This window comes from Nannospalax galili, unplaced genomic scaffold (assembly GCF_000622305.1).
Source record: "Nannospalax galili isolate Female #2095 unplaced genomic scaffold, S.galili_v1.0 scaffold677, whole genome shotgun sequence".
Classification (NCBI taxonomy): Eukaryota; Metazoa; Chordata; class Mammalia; order Rodentia; family Spalacidae; genus Nannospalax; species Nannospalax galili.
In genome coordinates, this window is record NW_008339584.1 from 199,592 (window position 1) to 219,573 (window position 19,982).

At 42.5% G+C, this 19,982-nt stretch overlaps 2 protein-coding genes across 2 annotated transcripts in view; one reads left to right on the forward strand and one right to left on the reverse strand.

The window, feature by feature from the left end:
* The first annotated feature begins 1,109 nt into the window (after nt 1–1,109).
* Nucleotides 1,110–9,068, forward strand: Acbd7 (acyl-CoA binding domain containing 7). The gene is made up of 4 exons (XM_008834336.3): nt 1,110–1,178; nt 7,749–7,866; nt 7,967–8,029; nt 8,762–9,068. The coding sequence occupies exons 1-4, from the start codon at nt 1,167–1,169 to the stop codon at nt 8,833–8,835; spliced, it is 267 nt and encodes an 88-aa protein (XP_008832558.1). The 5' UTR covers nt 1,110–1,166; the 3' UTR covers nt 8,836–9,068.
* Nucleotides 9,069–13,972: 4,904 nt separating this feature from the next.
* Nucleotides 13,973–19,982, reverse strand: part of Olah (oleoyl-ACP hydrolase) — a 43,997-nt gene continuing 37,987 nt past the window's right edge. Inside the window, exons 7-8 of the mRNA XM_017798483.1 lie at nt 14,807–14,889; nt 13,973–14,475 (exon numbers count right to left, since the gene is read on the reverse strand). Coding sequence (XP_017653972.1) covers nt 14,333–14,475; nt 14,807–14,889 — 226 coding nt within the window. The 3' untranslated portion in view covers nt 13,973–14,332. The remainder of the gene's footprint in view (nt 14,476–14,806; nt 14,890–19,982) is intronic.

Below are 19,982 nucleotides of genomic sequence, written 5' to 3' on the forward strand. Positions count from 1 at the left end.
ATCTCCTGGTTTCTTATAATGACTATAATGTCCAAGGATCTCAGCTGAGGACACGAAGGACACTCCCCAGAAGCCACCTCTGGGTTAACAGAAAGCTCCTGCTCTGCTGAAGCTGATATCTGCCCTTGAGCCCACTGTGCACTTCCCATCACCTGGACATAGGCAGAAAGACAGACAGACAGACAGACAGACACACACACATACACACACACACACACACACACACACACACACACACACACTGCTCAGGCTATTCCTCTAAAATTTTTTGTCCTTTAGTTGAAAATTCCTTAATATCACAAAAAACTCATTTCACCATAAACGTATTTTCAAAAAGGAAGGAAAATGAGATTCACATGAAAATGTAGCAAATATTTTCTAAAATAATAGTTTTATGCAAAACCAAGCTAGATCGAGGTCCTTCTTGGCGGCAGGTTGCATTGCTCTGCGTTCATTCCCATCCCTTCTCTCCATGAAAACTGTTATTTAATGAGCATCAAAAACGAATTCCTCTTGTGACCAGGCGATCTCTTTCCAGCTCTCTGGAAATGGGATTCACAACCCCATCCCAAGGTCTTGCAGACTCCAGGGGACAGTAATTTTGTCCCCAGGGAGAACTGGGTCACACTGCCCCCGCTGCCGTCTTTACTATAATTAAATGTAAAGGGATATGAGTGTAGCCTGCGTTTAGAATTTAGGTGTTTTTTGCTTTCTAAAGACAAAGCTCGCATCCCATGTCCCTTCACTCCTGATCGGCGGCGTCTAGAGAGAGCTAGGGTGATCGGGGAAACTGAGAGGTGGACAGTGAGCACCACCCACCCAGGTTTCTAGAATCGCAGAGAGGTGCTTCAGGGATTCCCGGGTGAGGCCCGAGACCTCTTTGGGCTTCATTCAAACAATCTCTTGAGGGGGGAAAAATGTGAGCCAGGAGCAGACAAGAAATTTTCCACACCTAGGCACTGAAGCCGCCGCAGGGTCTCTAGGACCCGGCTGGCACCGCCCATCGTCCAGCTCCGCCCTCCCTCGCCCTTGGCCAATGGTAGCCGTCCATACCCTCCGTACAGCCAATAGGAGCGGCCAGAGGAGGAGCGCTGCCCTGTTAGTGGCAACAGAAAGAGTGGAGGGGTTCCAGTGCCCAGAGAGCTGCAGATTCCCAGGATCCGACCATGTCTCTGCAGGTAAGCCAGGTCTGGGGCGGCCACGAGGAAGGGATGCTCCCAGAAGGATGCGCTGTGATGCGGGGAGAGCAAGTGTGACAGCCCCGAAGCAGGCGCGGGTCCCCAGAGCGCTCTGCAGTCCTATGCAGGCACTCCCCCACCTGCCCCAGCTTCTCTTTATTACACAGTAGACTGCACGGTGACCGTCTGTTGACGAGGATCTAGGCTCCCTATGGCAACTAGGACTGGTCCTAGGTCCAAGGGACTGGTTTAAATTACCCAGAGGTGAAACGTAGACTCAACCTCCTGGGGGCCCTGTTTCCAACTTAGAGACAGAGGTGACATCCATCTGCGCGTCCTTGTTCTTGGGACTGCCAAAGGTTCTCATAGGCAAGTGTTTTTCTGAATAACAGGGCTATTTGATGAACCTCTAACTTTATTGTTTGACTAAGAGAAGTGGAAACTTTTGGAAAGAGAACACACCTAAACAAAATCCAGGAATTCCTTCTTCTAGGCGATAACCACTGTTGACATGATAGGTTACTTCCTGTAGGTCTTTTAAAAAATTTGCTTATTATTTTTATTTTTTTTTTTTTATGTGTACAAGTGTATTGCCTGCATGTATGTGAGTGCACCCGTGTCGTTCAATGCCGCGGAGGTCAGAAGAGGGCTTCGGAGTCCCTGGAACTGGAGTTAAGAACGGTTCACAGTCACCATGTGGGTGCTGGGAATCAAACCCTGGTCCTCTGCAAGAGCAGTCAGTACAGTCACCATGTGGGTGCCGGGAATCAAACCCTGGTCCTCTGCAAGAGCAGTCAGTGCTCTTAACCGCTGAAACTCTCCAGTCCCCCGTATGTCTTTTGAGAGAGAGAGAGAGAGAGAGAGAGAGAGAGAGAGAGAGAGAGACTCACAATATATTATTTGCTTTTGTACTTAACACATTTATTTTTAGCATTTTCTCATTAAATCAACTTCTAAGACACAAATTTATAATGCATAAAATTTTGTGGTATGAGTGTAGCAAACTTATTTTTTCATTTTATTATTTTTATTTTATGTGTATGAGTGTACTGTCTACATGTATGTAAGTGCATCTGTGTTGTGCAATGCCCATGGTGGTCAGAGGAAGGCGTCAGATCCCCTGGAACTGGAGTTATGGACGGTTGTTAGCTGTCATGTGGGTGCTGGGATTTGAACCTGGGTCCTCTGGAAGAGCAGCCAGTGGTCTTAATGGCTGAGCCATCTCTCCAGTCCAAGTATACCAACTTCTTTATTTCTTCAGGCAAGATTAAGTGACACAGCAAGTTCTCGACTCTTGCCCCACCCCCACCCCCATGCATGCAGTAGTCCCTGGATTCAGTCTTCAGCAGTAGAAGAAAGGATGCAGGAGGATCACTTCATAAGAGGTGTTCAAGGTCAGCCTGGACAATATAGCCAAACCCTAGTACACACACTCATACACACACACACACACACACACACAGACACACACACTTTAAGGTTCTCTATTGACACTCCTTTTGCACACTGAGTGAATTGGAGGTATGAAATTAAAATTAAAAGATTATAGCCTAGTACATGGTACACTGAATGTGTCCTGTTTTTATTTTTGTTTTTTTAACCTTTATTTCTAAATGTATGTATTATGCAAGTCTGACATTCACGAAGAGGGAGTAATTATATAATTTACTAATATTTATATTCAAAAGTTTCAGGAAGATGCTATATTAGGTTAGCATAGCAAATATTTTTATTGATGGATATTTTAATTTATCTAAAATATTTATAATACATGATTATGGTCAGAAATCCTTTGTGAGAAAATTTTGAATTAATGATCAGAACAGTCAGAATTCTCTTCAATTATTAATATCTAATCACCTTTCATTGGTTACTTTGATTGTAAACATTTGAACTTTAAATTAGGTCAATTCTCCTTGGGTATTATGTCATTCTGGCAGGCAATGAGGAGTTTTACATAGTACTGCTGTGATGTTATATGGTAGAATTAATCAAGGATAATTACAAAGACCAACAGCAAGCTAAAAAGCAATGATTTTCATTTCATCGTTAAAATCTCGTGTCATAGCTCCTCATAATATTGCATCAACTTATTTTCACCATTAAAAAAACAAACATTATATATAACACAGTGAACAGAAATTTCTTTAAATGAATAAATATAACATGAGAGAGATATGCATGCATAAAGAATACTGTTCAAGAGTATACACATACATGTACAACAATATAAGTACAGAAACTGAAAAATACCTGAAAACACAGACACCAGCTCTGCTTCCTTAGTCTTTGGCAAACTTGTCTAAGAGAAACTAAGTAAAATCATGACAAGCAAGTAACTATCATTTATTTACACTTGCATAAAATACAAAACATGCAATTAAAATACTTTGTTTTCTAGAATTTTCATGGGGGTATTCTGAAAGTTCCTGATGTTGATTTTTTATACATGTGCACATACATAGGAGCATATATCTGTAACACATACACACATGCACAATACATATATGTTGCACACATGCAGATAGATGCATATTATGTACACATATACACTTGCATAATGTGTCCTGTTTTTATAACTTGCATCTGGATCTAAAATGATTTAAAATTTTTTAATTCTAATAAAAACTAAAAATATATTTAAAAGCTAATAACTCATGGCTAGGCAACACATTCAAACCCCTTCTGTCTATAGGAGAAGCGGCATTAGGATAGACATTCCATGGCTGCTTAGGTTCCTCCTGGATGCTGTCAGTGGCTCAGTACTGGAAATGACAGTGAGGGCCTCTATCTGTCGGCACGCTGTCCTGGAAGTGACAGCATGGGTGGAATTCCTCATTCAGTTATAATCTCCCAATTTCATTTAAAAATGAAAAATGGGACTTTGGGTTGATTTTTTGTGATAGTCTTGCTATAGCTGAGACCGACCTCTAACTCAGGACGATTCTCCTGCCTCAGCTTCTCTAGTGCTGGGATTACAGGTGTGCATCTTCACACCGGCCTGACAATGTATCTTTTCTGGGCTCAATGGTAGAGTACTTGTATGAGGCCCTGGGTTTGAGCCCACAACACCACAAAAAGGGGGGAGGACTTCGTAATTTTACAGTTGGGACACACACATTTGTGTGTTTCAAATACATGCAGTACCTCTACTGGGAAATTTATCTTCCTAATTCAATCTCTCACTTGGAAAAAATTACTCAAAAAGGCTTTATCAAAGTCTTATGTGAGATGACTGTGTGAAGTAAGATAAACTGTGAGTCACCTTCGGAGGCTGTCTTCAGAGGAATGAGATGGGAATAGAAATGTCCAGTGGCCCCACTGGTTGTTGAGATGGCACTCAGTGCTCCACATGTGACTGTCATCTCTGTTACATGATGGGTGGGGCCAGGGGTCCTTGAAGCACAAGCATGGAACAAGAGAGAAGGCAAGAGGGGCCTTAGTACAGTTAAAGCATTTTGCTTTCCAGCATCCATGTGCAGGTGAGGGGAAGATCCTGGGTGCAAACATCCAATTCAGATGCTGAGAAATCACCTAACAGAGGCAGTGCCTCCCTAGCACAGCAGCCCAGCTCCCAGAGCTCAGGAGTATGGGGAAGCTGCCATTCCCTTTGCTCAGAATGCTTTGGAGCTCAGTGTCAACAACTGTACATTTAAAGATGCTTTAACTGTGATAACTTTCTGCTCCACCCACTCATAAGTCCATCCAGCAAGGATGTACCTAGTGGCCTCTGACCACAGGTTCTCCCATGGACCAGTGGACAGAAGGCTTGGCAGTAGCTATTGAGGTGCTTAGTTCTGCCTGTACTTTATAATGGACACCTGGGGGAATGAAGCAATACAGTTCACTAGTGAATTCTGTCATAGGTTGTCAAGAGCAGCTTCTCCAGCCTCTTGTGCCCCCATTATACCTGCATACTCTCCACCTAAGATTCAGTGCAAGCACCAGCTCATCCCTGGGGAAGGTCTCTTCCACAGCTTCCCCTCTTGCTACCCTTTCCACCTGTTTCCAGACCAACAACTGCTCCCCTTTCACAGCAGTTCTTTGACTTGCTCATCTCCCTCTGGACTCTGAATTTCTGTGACCAGACTTCCTGTTCATTCTTGTCTGACCAGTGCAGATCTGGCCCATCACAGACATATCATACACTGGGAGCTCATACAGTGCCCTGGGTGAGCTGGGACAGGGGCCCAGTCAGAGTCCATAGAACAAATAAAGAATATGTATATTCCTAGTCATATTTTATCTTATTGCCTGCCTCCTGATACTGATACTAGAGTTGAGCATCCCTTCTCCAAAATGTTTGGGACCAAAAGTATTTCAGATTTTAGACATCTTCAGAATTTGGAACATTTGCCTATGTGTAATGAGCTTAGGATAGACTCCAAGTCTAAACACAATGTTGATGTATTGATATATGTTTCATATACAGTGACACACAGCCTGAAGGTAATTTTATAGGATGTTTTTTAACTGCATGCATGTGTCTTGATTGTACACATCCTGGCAGGTGTAGAATTTTCGACTTGCAGTGGCAATGGGAACAGGAGACAAAGCACCACACTCACCAGTTGTAGCAGCCCAAGCACTTCCTTTGGAGACCCCGCTCAGGTGAAGCCAAGATTTTTTACCTCACCATAGAAAAGGATTTCAGGCTGATTCAACACAAGACTAAGTCGCAGTTTATTAAGAAACACATTTAAGTGCTGGGAGATAGCTTGGTCAGTAAAAGTGCTTTTCACACAGGACCTCAAGCCCATGTAGAAAAAAAAAAAAAGCATGATTGTGTACATTTGTAATCCCAGCACTGGGGAGACAGGGACAGGTGGGCAATTCGGCCCTAACTGCATGTGATCTCGGGGGAAAGGCTAGTATATATAGGATAAGGAAGACTAAGGGAGGTAGGCTCTCTATGAGGCTATAAGGAGAGGCCATCCTCCATGCTCAGGGGAGGACTTTCTGGCTTTGGGGGAGGGGAGCACCACACTCCTGTGAGTAACCCCTCACCCATTGCTCTGTAAGACAGTCCAATAAATTCATTGGTTCCTGTAAATGCACTTTGGTGGAACTTTACCTTGGTTTGTTGTTGGGGCCTTGGGAGAAGGAGGTGCACCTCCTTTACATCTCCCTCTGCCAGAAGGAATTTTAGCAACCAGCAGAAGGACTAGGTCATCAAAATTCCTTCAGAATGGGTCAGGCAAGGTTCCCCGTCCAAATCCATTCATACACAAAGTTTTGCTAATCAGCCCAAAGTGAGCTAAATGACTTCTGTTTTCTGGAAATCAAATGAAATAAGAACTTATAAATGTTGGGTTCCATGTTGAAAGGAAACAGTACCTGCAGTTGATCCAAATCAGGAGTATTGATGCCCTCAGAAAGTACCTAGTCTAAGAAACAGGAATAAACACTACTGCTATTGAAGAAGGTGGGCACAGGCACTAGGGAGGGTGCTCTGGGCATGGTGATAACTGCTAGCCAAGCATGAAGCCTTGGTTTTGGCATGCATGTACAACCTACAGCCTGTGGTCAGTATGTACCCCAGGATAGTTATGAATGTGGCCCAACACAAAATTGTAAACGTTCTTAAAACATTATGAAATTTTATTTTGCTATCGTTTTTTGTAACTCAATTGCATGATTATCGATGGTGAACTTTATACATGACAGTGTTGTGCTGCAATGTCAAAAAGTTGAATACACTGCTGGTTATGGTAACTCACACCTTTAATCCTAGCACTCAGAAGGGGAGGCAGAGGCAGGTGAATCTCTGTGAATTCAAAGCCAGCTTGGTCTACATAGTTTCAGGTCAGGGAGGACTACACAGTGAAATCCTGTATCAAAAAAAAAAAAAGTTGGAAAGGGCTGGTGGTGGAGTAAAGAGGCGGGTAGGGCCTACCAAGGAACACAGAAAGCTCCATCAAATGTCATGTCCTTTAACAAATACATTGAACTTTTCAGTATTAACAATTTTAGTTTCCTCTCTGTATTTTGTCTGTATATCAAGAGAGTACTAAAGTAGTGCTCTAGTTTCATTTCTGTTGCTCTGATAAAACACCCTGACCAAAACAACTTAGGGAAGAAAGGGTTTATTTGGCCCACAATTCTGGGTTGATTCTATGACAGGGGAGTCACATCCACAATCAAGAGCAGAGGGAGAATAAATACATGGATCCTTGCTTACTTGCTTGCTCTCAGCTAACTTTCTCCCTTCTCGTACCATTCAGGACCCTCTGCCTAGGGAATGGTGATGCCCACAATGGGTAGGGCCTTCCTACATCAATCAACAATCAGTCCCCCACAGACATGCCACAGGCCAACCTGTTTTAGTTACCTCCTCAGTAAGACTCTCTTCCCAGATGATTCTAGGTTGTGACAGGTTGACAGTTAAAACTAACAAGCACAAGTGTATATGAGTTCAAATTAAAATAGTTCTGGTGGAAGCACACCAAGTTTCTAATCAGAGTCCCTCCTTCTGAATTCCCATTACCCTGTGGTAAACATTCCCGGTTATAACAGGCCTGCTTAACCTTAACAAACACACAAAGTGCCTCTTGCTTTCTTTTGCCCTAGGCTGATTTTGACAAGGCCACACAAGATGTGAGGAAGCTGAAAATCAGGCCCGAGGATGAAGAACTCAAAGAACTCTATGGGCTTTACAAACAATCCATTATTGGGGATGTCAACATTGGTATTACATCATCATTTTTAAAATTTAAATGTACCTGTTTGAACAATGTTTGTAGAAGTGCTCACTGAAAAGTAAACTTGAAACTCTCTCCTTTTTGCAGCATGCCCAGCAATGTTAGATTTAAAAGGCAAGGTCAAGTGGGAAGCGTGGAGCCTCCAAAAAGGTATTTAATTCTTTTAAAAGTTTTTTTAAATTTATTTTTATTTTATGTGTATGAGTATTTTGTCAGCATGTATGTAAGTGCGCCCATGCATGCAATGCCCAAAATCTAGAAGAGAACATTGGATTCCCTGGAACTGGAATTTCAGATGGTTGTTATCTGTCGTGTAGATGCTGGGAACTGAACCTAGATCCTCTGCAAGAGCAACAAGTGCTCTTAACCACTGAGCTGTCTCTCCAGTCCTGATTTTTAATTCTTTATATATATGTTTTTTAATGTGTATGCGTGTATTGCCTGCATGTAGGTAAGTACACCTGTGTCGTGCAATGCCCATAGAGGACAGAAGAGGCTGTCAGATCCCCTAGGACTGGAATTACCAATAGTTGTTAGCTGCCATGTGGGTGCTGGGATTCAAACCCAGGTCTTCTGCAAGAATAGCCAGTGTTCTTAACCGCTGAGCCATCTCTCCAGCTGGGTTTTTCATTCTTTTTTTTTTTTTTTTGGTCTTTTTGCTTTTTGAGACACGGTCTCCCTGTAGCCCCAGCTGTCCTGGAACTCACCGTGTAGACCAGGCTGGCCTTGAACTCACAGAGATCCACTTGCCTCTGCCTCCTTGGATTAAAGGTGTGCGCCACCACACCCAGGAGGTTTTTAATTCTTAAATGAAGTTAGAAACAAACCTTCTTCAGCTCCCACAACACCAGTTGGTGAGATAATCTATTTGTATCTTTCTAGGGTTGTCGAAGGAAGAAGCCATGAGTGCCTATATCTCTAAAGCAAGAGAACTGATTGAAAAATATGGCATTTAGAATTCATCAGAGGAGAAAGCTTTCCTTTGGAAACCATCATTAAGTGATATCATGGCATTTAGGGGCAAATGCATTGTTAAATATGGATCATGTATATTTTTGTTATTAGCATGAATTATAATACTTAGGATTAAATTAACATAGTTAAATTTTACTAACTTATACAAGGTGACTTTAAAATTTTTAAAAATTGTTGTTCTGGGGCTGGAGAGATGGCTAAGCAGTTAAGAACACTGGCTGTTCTTGCAGAGGACCCGGGTTCGAATCCCAGCACCCACATGGCAGCTAATAACTGTCCGGAACTCCACTTCCAGAGGATCCGATGGCCTCTTCTGTCCTCCGTGGTCATTGCACGACATGGGTGCACTTACCTACATGCAGGCAATACGTGCATACACGTAAAATAAAAATAATAAATAAAAATATTTTAAAAATTGTTGTTCTGGTAGTACGCATATAAAAACTTTACTAAATATTTTCTTTTTACATGTCTGTGTGTGTGGTATGTGTGCATGCCTGTGTGTGGTGCACATGTGTGCACATGCTTGTTGAGACCAGAGGACAACCTTGGATGGTGTTCCTCAGATATGCTATTCATTTCCTTTGAGACAGGGTCTCTCATTGGCTTGGAGTTCACCAAGTAGGCTAGGCTAGCTAGCCTGCCCCAAGGAGTCTCTTGTCTCTGCCTCCCCAGCACTGGGATTACAGACATGTGCCACTGTGACTGGCATTTACATGGGTGCTGGGGATCAGACTCAGGTCCTCACGCTTTCAAGGCAAATACTACTGACCGAGCCAGTATTTGTTCTCTTGACTTACCTGTTCTTCTACAATAGGTTAGTGCTACTATGGTAATAAAAACCATTGGTAGGAATTAAGAGCAGCCAGGCTATTCCTAGCACTTCAAGTGATGGAGACAGGAGGGTCATGATTTTAAGACCAGCCTGGGCTTCATGGTGAGACCCTATTACAAAAAAAAACAAGAAAAGAAAGAAAAGAAAACCTGAAAATGGAAGGAAGGAAGGAAGGAAGGAAGGAAGGAAGGAAGGAAGGAAGGAAGGAAGGAAGGGAGGGAGGAAGGGAGGGAGGAAGGAAGGAAGGAAGGAAGGAAGGAAGGAAGGAAGGAAGGAAGGAAGGAAGGAAGGAAGGAAAGGAAGGAAGGAAGGAGGAAGGAAGGAGGAAGGAAGGAGGAAAGAAGGAAGGAGGAAGGAAGGAGGAAGGAGGAAGGAAGGCGGAAGGAAGGAAGGAGGAAGGAAGGAGGAAGGAAGGAAGGGAGGGAAGGAAGAAGGTTGGCTTGACAAATAGCAAGACAATTCCTTTGTTACACATCTGGGCTCACACAAATGTGGGGACTGTGGAATGACAGATAGACTTAGGTCTGGTCCACACCTGGACTTTCTCAGTGATGTGGGCAAGTTCCTTAACCTTGCTAAGCCTCACGTATAGAGGAAGGAAAATATCACTGCCACAGGGTTCTTGTGAAGACTGAACAGCAACAATAATCATCTTACCCTCATATAAAGAAAGCACTGGAAAAAACACAGCAAGTTGGAAGTGTTGAGTCTTTTAAAAAAAGAACTTTATGGGGTTTTGATGCTGTTTGGTAGAGGTGCACTTGTCTAGCATATACCAGGCACTGGGTTCCATCCCCAGAACCACAAGAAAAATAGGAGATTTATGAGTCTTGTCTATAGCTCAAACAAGAAAGAAAATAAACACCATGGAAATGTCTGTTTGAGAAATTTTTAACATTTCAGACAAAGGAAGAATCCAATCTATATTTAGTGATAAACTGCTAGTACTGTGCTTCTAGTATTTAGTTGTATCAGAGTGAAAGATGTAGGGTCTGTAATATAATACCGACTCAAGACTCAGTCTTTCTTGCTGGTTCACAGGCTCTTAGAGGGAGATAGTCCCATTTTAAAAGTTTCAAAACCTGTTTGAGACCACACAGGATAAGGATCCTTCAAAAGCATATATTTTTGTTCCCTGTGTTTTAAGTTCAGCATTGGCATAGAATTACCAGAGGGATAGATTGACATCATTAAAGAAGAAAAGACCTCTAGATCTCTTAGATGAATCTCCAGGATATCTTGCTGAATGCAAAAAGTCAATTCCAAATTTTACTGCTTTCTAAACTCAGTGCATTCCTTTGCTGAGACAGAATACCTGCGGTATACAAATTAAGGAAAAAGGGTTTGGGCTCAGTTTTAGAGGTTTCAGTCCATGATCACTTGGCCCTGTCCTTTGGGCCTGTTTCAAGAGCAGGTAGTGTATTGAGAGCAGGTATGTGTACCACATCTTTCATGGGATACACTGAGAGGAGGTGGTATAGTCCAGTATGCCTTCCAGGGCATGCCTCCAATGACCTAAGTTCCTCCCAAGAGGCCACACCTCCTAAAGGTTCTACCATGTCCCAATCCTTCAATACATGACCTATGGGAAATTAAAGCTCCAAACCATAATAGTGCTATATGATTCTACTTATTACCATTTTTGAAATGATAGAATTATAGGCATAAAGGACAAAATAGTGGTTGCCAGAGAGGAATGGAACAGCAAGAGACATTCTAGGGTTCTGGAATAATCATATCCTGACTGACAACATAGGTGTCCTGGTTGTGATGTTACATTATAGTTTTGCACAGTGTTACCAGAAGAAGAAATTGGGTTAAAGGCTATATAAGATCTTTGTGCTATTTCTTACAACTACATGCAATCTACAGGTATCTCAAAAAGTTTAATTTTAAAAACTCAAGATCAAAGCTGGAGATTTGGTTCAGTGGCTAAAAGCACTAGCTGCTCTTGCAGAGGACCCAGGTTCAGTTCCCAGCACCCACATGATGGCTAACAACCATCCTTACCTTCAGTTGTAGGGGCTCTGACACCCTCTTCTGACCTCCAAGGGCATTGCATGACACAGGTGCACTACATATATGCAAGCAAAACAATCATACACATAAAATAAAATCATCCAAAAATTTAAATAAATAAATAATAGTAAAAGTTGATTTCTCATTGATAGAATTTTGGAAGGCAAGGGTGATCTCACCGTTATTAAGTTTTGCCTAAAGGTTGTCAGAAATTTTCCACAGTGAGTGTTTTGATTTATTTATTTTTATTTTATGTGTATGAATGTTTTGCCTGCATATATGTAAGTACACCATGGTGCATGCAATGTCTGCAGAGGACAGGAGAAGGTGTTGGATTCCCTGGAACTGAAGGTAAGGACAGTTGTTAGGTGTCATGTGGGTGCTGGGAACTGAGCCCAGGTTCTCTGCAAGAACAGTTAGTGCTCTTACAGCTAAGCCATCGCTCCAGCTCTATTGTGTTTTGAATCTGAAATGCCCCCCACAGGCTCATGTGTTGATGACTTGGTCCCCACATGGTGGTGCTGTTTTGGAAAGTGATGGGAACTTTAGGAAATGGGCCTAGTTGGAGGGAGTAGGCCACTGAGAGCATACATTTGAAAGTTATAGTGTCTCAGTCCCTTTCTGTCTGCTTCCTGTCCTCCATGAGGTGAAACGCCTCCTCTGCTACCTGCTTTCCCTGTTGTAATGTTCTGTCAAAGTGCATGGGACCAAGCAACCACATACTGAACCCTCTGAAACCATGAGCCAAAACAAATAATTTTTTCCTCCTTCAAGTTCGTCTCTTAGGTACTTTGGTCTCAGCTACTCAAAGTAACTAACACAGGCTGCTACCTTCAAATAGAAGAACAGCAATGGCCAATCTAGTGTCTAGTAGTCCAGGTCTGGGAAATTCAGGCACAGAATGGAGTTTATTGTGAAGAAATGCAGAAATCGTCTGAAGGAAATTCAGATCTGATTGCTGTAGTCAGGCCCTGAAGAGCTAAGCATGGATAGGGAATTAATGGAGTTCAGCCCCTGGGACACAGTGGTTCACACCCAACGCCATGTGCAGTGCTCGGCCGTTGAAAGGACGTAGCTCACTTTCTCTGCTTTCCTTCTCTTGGTTCCTGGTCTTTCCAATTGTGTGTCAAGTTCAAGTTATCACAGAGTGAGGCTGAGGTAGTCTGTGCACATGGTACTGGTGCTGGAGCAAGTCCATATCCCGTAGGCCAGACTGTAGTGTGACTGTCCATGGAAGGGCTTACCCAGTCATTGCCAGGGTACCCAGACCACAGAAAGAGGTCTGAGGTAGTAGGCATTCTGATGTCTTACTAGTACAGATGATAGTAACTGTCTTTTATTTCCCCATTGTGTGTGTGTGTGGTGTGTATGTGTGATATGTCTCTGTGTGTGTGTGTGTGTGTGTGTGTGTGTGTGTTTTGTGTGAACGTTTTGCAGGTGTATGGACCTGCATGTGTGAGCATGTGGAAACCCAAAATTGATGTCTAGGGAATCATCCTCCAGTACTCCTTCACCTTCTTCATGGAGGTAGGATCTCTCTTTCAAACCCAGAGCTCACAGGTCTTGCTAGTCAGCTTGTTCTTGGGATCCTTCTCTGACTTCCAAGGCTGGAATTACAGGTGAATCATCACACCCACCCTGCATTTGTGTGTGTTGTGGGGATCCGTACTGCAGTCTTCATACTTGCAAGACAAATGCTTAACCACTAAGCCATCTCCTCAGTCCTCTAGGGCTACCTTTTAATAAAGCAGTAATTACATTTCCTTATGAAAAAGGAGTAATGTGTATTTCTAAAATAAGATTGAGCCTATAATCTTACTGTCACTGGTGTTGGCAAAATGATTTACAGCATTTCTCCTGTCATTCTTTTGTTTTCCTGTCAATCATTTTATCATTAAAATAGGGGCCACAGGTGTCCAAGGCAGTGTGAAGGCACTTTGCCAACAAAATTTCTATAAATGAAAATCAAATCAGATTCTATTACAAAGATAAAGGACTCTATCAAAAGTGTTTTAAGTAATATTTTTATTTGTTGACAATTTCATACATGTATACGATGTATCTTGATCATATCTGCCCCCAGCAACCCCTTTCCATTGTTCCTGGATCCCCCTACACATCCCTCTGCCTAGCGTTCTTTTTCTTAGGAACATTTTAAATTTATTCTTTGAGGATTTCATACATGTATACGATGTGTTTTCATCAGATCTACCTCCCACTCCCCCACTCCAATGCTCCCTGGACTCCCCCCAACACATCCCCCTCCAAACTTCATGCCTGATTTTTTATCACCCACTGAGTCCAATTAGTGCTATCTCCATGAGCATGGGTGTGGGGCCATCCACTGGAGTGTGGAAACATACCAGTGCTGCATCCCCAGAGAATCCCCAGCAACTATCAGCTGCCAGCTAGGGATGGGGCTCCCTTGCTGAAGTATTCTTTCCTATATCTTTTCCCCAAAAATAAATGTTCCACAAAGAAATGCATTATTATGTAACAGATCACCCTGAAAGTAGAGAATGTATAATTTCCACTCTCTAAATAATGCTAAAGAGCTATGTCACCATGACCCAGAAGAACAGCATGTGATCATTTTGAGCACACAAAGTGAAAAGGAAGACTATCTAATAGCTGGCAAGTGATGTTAGTTCTAAACACTTGCTTATGTAGTTCTTGATGAAGGCCTCGTTGTTAGGTTCCATCAGATAAAAGTGATCTCCAGGCAAAATATGAACATCGAGCTTTCCACTGGTTACATCTTTCCATCCTAAAAAATAAAATTGTATTTAATAGCAAATGACATTTCCCAAGAAAAAGAAAAGACTAAGTTCCAGGTATTATTTCACATTAAGCTGACACCCCATGGTGGAGTTACATCCACCATCTCAAGTTCTGTGTGTCCTGTAGTTTTAATCTCCCTAAGACCTATGAGTATACAATGGTATGACTTTTGACCTGTTTACATGAGACCAGCATCTCTTCATTTATACCAAATAGACCGATTTTTGACTCATTCCAATGACTATTAACTGACATTTGCTGAGAACCATCAGACACATATTTCAATAAAATACCTAAAAGTATAAAAATCATTTTACCTTCTATATTCTTTATAACATCTTCAGATCCATAAAAGCAAGTTATATCCCAAGAAAGAAGAGGCTTTGAGGGTGTGTCAAAGCTGTAGACATGAAAGAACTCATGAGTCATTTTTCATTCTCAACATCCCAGAATCTCTTCCTTCACTAACGTCACTGAAATGAAACATGACATAGCCTTGCTTTTCCCCTTTCTTTGGCTAGTTCTGGCAATGCAGAAGCTCGTGGTGGTCCAGGCTATTTTCCATTTATAAGCTATATGCTAGAGAACACAATTGGCAGCAAGATGGCACTGGGGCCAATCAGGGCAAGGCTAGTTGCTCTAGTACTTTTAGCTGTTGTGCCCTGAAATGATCTCCCTGGTATCTCCCAGCTCCCTTTCCCATTCAGTGAGGATTGCTATGCACGGACCAGGAATGAGTTCCAGCTCTTCTTGGCTTCATCATAACAGCACAACTATATTTATTGAGCCAGATGCTAGGTTCTGTGCTGGACAGTTGTGGCACGTGAATAGGCAAGCCCAGACCCCGCCCTCCTGAGACTGGCTGGAAGACAGATGTGAATGAAATGGTGGGCTAACTAGAGCAAGGGAAGTAAGCACCAAGTCCCAGCGGGGCTCAGGGGCAGAGGGCGGGTGGCACAGAGCAAAGGTGGCTCTCCCTGGAGAAGTGCACTGGATCTGAGATCTGGCAACATAGGGAGGAAGAACAGGGAGACAACGAGAAGACAGGCTGCAAGGAAGCAGGAAAGAACCTCAGCTGAATGCCTGCAGCTCAGAGAGTGAAGAGGACCCAGGACCAATCACAAGTAGACACGGTCATCTTAGGAGTAAGAAGTCATCCAAAGAGGCACTAGAGAGATGGCTCAATGGTTAAGAGCACTGGTTGCTCTTACAGAGGTCCCAGGTTCAGCTCCTAGCATTACCCATCCATAACTCCAGTTCCAAGGGATCCAGTGCCCCCTTCTGGCCTCTGGGTGCCAGGCATGCACATGATACACTTGCATATATGCAGGTAAAACACTCATGCACTTTTTTAAAAAGTAAAAATAAAATCTAAAAAGATAGTCACCAAAAGAATTTCAGGCAAGGCCCCTGGTGATCAAAACTGACTCTCATCCCTCTGGATATAGCATGGGGAGTGGGTTGGAGGGGGTACAGAGGGTACATTAGAAGATGAGCTCTTTCATGCCACGCATGGTGGCACACACCTTTAATCCCAGCACTCCAGAAGCAGAGGCAAGTGGATCTCTGTGAGTTTGAGGCCAGCCTGGTCTATATAGTGAGTTCCAGGCCAGCTGGGGCTACAGGGAGACCCTGTCTCAAACCAACCCCTCCAAAATTAGACAGTCCATTGGGTCTCTCTCTCTCTCTCTCTCTCTCTCTCTCTCTCTCTCTCTGTGTGCATGTTATGTGTGTGTATGTAAGTCTGTATATGTGTTCATGTGTGCATGTATGTGTATCTGTGTGTGCTTGTGTGTTGGTGATATGATATCTTGATACCTATGCACATCAAGCTATTCATCTCCCACACTCGTTTTTATGGTGTGAACATTTAAAAATTACATTATTATTATTTAATATTATTATTGAGACAGGCTCTTCCTGTAGCCCCAGCGGGCCTGGAGCTCACTATGTAGACCAGGTTGGCCTCAATCTCACAGAGATCTGAGTGCCTCTGCCTCTGGAGTGCCTCTGGAGTGCTGAGGTAAAAGGTGTGCAATACATGCCTGGCTGCTGCCTTATTAACTGTGGTCATCATGCTGTCCAATGGATCATGGTCATCATGCTGTCCAATGTCCAGCTGAAACTCGGTTCCCTCTGTCCAATGTCTCTTCATTCCTCTCCCACTCTTGGCAAATGGTAACCACCATTTTGCTCACTGCTTCTATGAGTTCATTTTATAGATTTATAGATTCCACATATGTGAAATTAGGCAGTGTTATGGTACTTCCTTTTTTTTTTTTTTTTGAGACAGGGTCCACTGTGTAACCCTAGCTGGCCTGGAACTCACTATGTAGACAGGCTGGTCTGGAACTCCCAGAGTTCCACCTGCCTCTGTCTCTCCAGTACTGGGATTAAAGGAGTGCACTGCCACATTCAGCCTTGTTTTTCACTTTTTGAGAAACTTTAATACTGTTTTACATAGTGGGTATACTGATTTACAATCTCAATCACAGAGTGCAAGCATTCCCTTTTCTCCATATCATCACCTACATTTAGTCTTTAGTCTTTTGGCTAATAACCATTCTACTATGTGTGAGGTGATGTCTCATTGTTCTTTGAATTTGCTTTCCCTAGTGATAAATGTGGAATTTTTAAAAAATACACTTTGGCTATTTTTGCATCTTCTTTTGAGAAATGTTGAGTCCTTTGTCAGTTGAAGTCTCTCTCTCTCTCTCTCTCTCTCTCTCTCTCTCTCTCTCTCTCGCTCATTCACTTACTCACTACTGGGTTTTTTTAGTTCCTCTTGGATATTTTATACTAAACCCTTATCAGATGTATGATATTTTCTCCTAATACATAGGTCTCTTGGTTAAGTATTTTCTTTGCTGTGCAAAGCCTTTTAATTTGATCTCATTCGTTAATCTTTGCGTTCATTCCTGTGCTTTTGGGATCATATACAAAAATTTATCACCTAGACCAATGTCACCAAGTTCTTCCTTCATGCTTTTTTTCTAGAAATTCTATTGTTTCAGACCATACAATTTCTTATGGTTTCCTTTAATACATTTTGAATTGATTTTTGTATATAAATATATAAAACCACACATATATGTATTATATACATAATGCAGGAGAAACCGTATTATTTCATATATAATACATATGTATGTGATGTAAAGGTCCAATTTCATTTTTTAAACAATGGATATGCAGTTTCCCAAAACCGTTTATTAAAGAGACTGTCCTGGGCTGGTGAGATGGCTCAGTGGATAAAGGTGCTTGCCGCCAAGCCTGATTTCCTGAGTTTGACTGTGGCAATGATGGAAGAAGAGAAGTGACTCCTGAAAATTGACCTCTGACCTCCACGTACATGCTATGGCACACACAGAAAGAAAGAGAGAGAGAGAAAGGGGGAGAGAGAAAGGAAGGGAGGAAGGAAGGAAGGAAGGAAGGAAGGGAGGGAGGGAGGGAGGGAAGAAAATGTTCTTTCTCCCATTGTGTATTCTTGGCATATTGCTGATAAGCATAAATGTGTGGGTTTATTTATGGGCTGTCTAATTCTGTATGTCCATTGGTGTGTCTGTTCTTATGCCAGCGCCATGCTGTTTTGTTTACTAAAGCTTATTTTGTTTAGTTAATAAAAGTTTTTTTAGAATTTTGAGATTTTGGGGGGTGCAGGTAACACAGAGAACCGCCATGTGCTCCTGCTCTCTCCAGCCTTGTGACTCCAACAAAAGGTTCTTTTTAAATTACTGTTTGAATTGACAAATAAAAATGGCTAAATAGGGCTGGAGAGATGGCTCAGCGGGTGAGGACACTGGCTGCTCTTGCAGAAGACCCGGGTTTGAATCCCAGCACCCACATGGCGGCTAACAGCTGCCCATAACTCCAGTTCCAGGGGATCCAATGGCCTCTTCTGTCCTCTGCGGGCATTGCACGACATGGGTGCACTTACTTTCATGCAGGCATAACACTCATACACATAAAATAAAAATAATAAATTTTTTTTAAGAAAATGGCTAAATAAGACAGCACATGTGTTGCAACACACATTCCTATCTTTGGTGATGAGGACATTGAAACCTCTGCTCTTGGCGATTCTCAATACAACACATACAGCTCTGGTCACTGCTCGCGGGTCTTGTGAGCCTGTTTCTCCTGCTTTCTTCCGGTATTTCAAAGTTTCTGGTCTTACAGCAAGGTCTTTGATCTGCCTTTCATTGGTTTTTGGACAATATAAGAGATAGAGATGAAACTAGTTTCATTCTTCTACATGTGGATATCCAGTTTCTCCAACGTATGTTTCTGACACCTTGATGAAAGGTCAGATGACTGCAGCTCTGCGGCATTCTTTTCTGCAGCCTCGACTTTATCCCCTTGGTCTCCGTCTGTTGCTTCTGTCACTGCAGTTCTGCAGTGTGGTTTGAAACCCAGCATGGCGGGTGCTCCCTCCACCTCTGCTTTCTCAATTTTGTCTTTGTTCTTCCTCATGAATTTTAGGATTTTTTTCCCTATTTCTGTGAAGAGTATCATTGGAATGTTTTTGAGACAGGGTCTCCCTGTCACTCAGCTGGCCTGGAACTCCCTACGTAGACCAGGGAGCTCTCACAGAGATTCACCTGTCTGTGCCTCATGAGCTGGGATTAAAGGTGTACACCACCATGCCTGGCATTATCACTGGAATTTTGATGGGCATTGAATTTGTAAATTGTTACTGTATACTATAGCTTTTAAAAATGTTAATTTCTCTCTCTCTTTTTCTCTCTCTCACTCTTGCTCATTCAATAGATATTTCTCAGATGTTGACTGGTCTAAGACAGAAACACAAAAGCCCAAGATTCTTACTGGGCTAAGACAGTGTAGAAATAGAGAGAAATGTATAGACTTGGAGCATCTTGGAGTGAATTTTGAGCTTTGTGATACACTGACAGTGAGTAGTGAATGGAAAGACAGGTGAGAAGACAGGGTTGTTTCAGTTCTCAAGGTGATACCCCACTTTTTGTAACTGTGTCACCTTCTGCTAGCAAGCACATAGTCCCTTGTGGCCCAATGGCAGGTTGAGGCTTTGTGGGAGAAATAGAAGAAACGGAACCAAACATATGCTTTTAAAACTCTTACTCCAGTGAAAACTCTTACTCACTGAGGGATGTCTGGGTACACCAACTTGACTCAACATAAGACAAAATGCATGAACTCCAATGGGGGGGACTATGGTAGGGTGCAGATGGGGAGACAGCATAAAGAGGACTAAGCTGTTTTGTATGAAATGCAAAATTCAATAAAAAACATACATTTAAAAAAATCTTTAAAAAAATTGCTCCTGAAATAACTACCATCATCACAACTTCGGCTGAGCCTGATCACTAAACATAATCACAATTGGGTTTGTTGACGGTTGTGCTCATTTATTAAAAGAGTGCCAAGCAGGGTCACTGGACCCTCACCTGAATATCCAGCCACTCTTCCCAGCCAACTAGTCCAGCCTTGGAAGACAAAAGAAAAATGAGGAAG

What these genes read in the sequence shown, in the direction of transcription:
- Acbd7 (XM_008834336.3), top strand. An exon ending in TATTGGGGATGTCAACATTG is followed by an intron (nt 7,867 to 7,966) that starts GTATTACATCAT and finishes TCCTTTTTGCAG; the next exon opens with CATGCCCAGCAATGTTAGAT. An exon ending in AGCGTGGAGCCTCCAAAAAG is followed by an intron (nt 8,030 to 8,761) that starts GTATTTAATTCT and finishes GTATCTTTCTAG; the next exon opens with GGTTGTCGAAGGAAGAAGCC.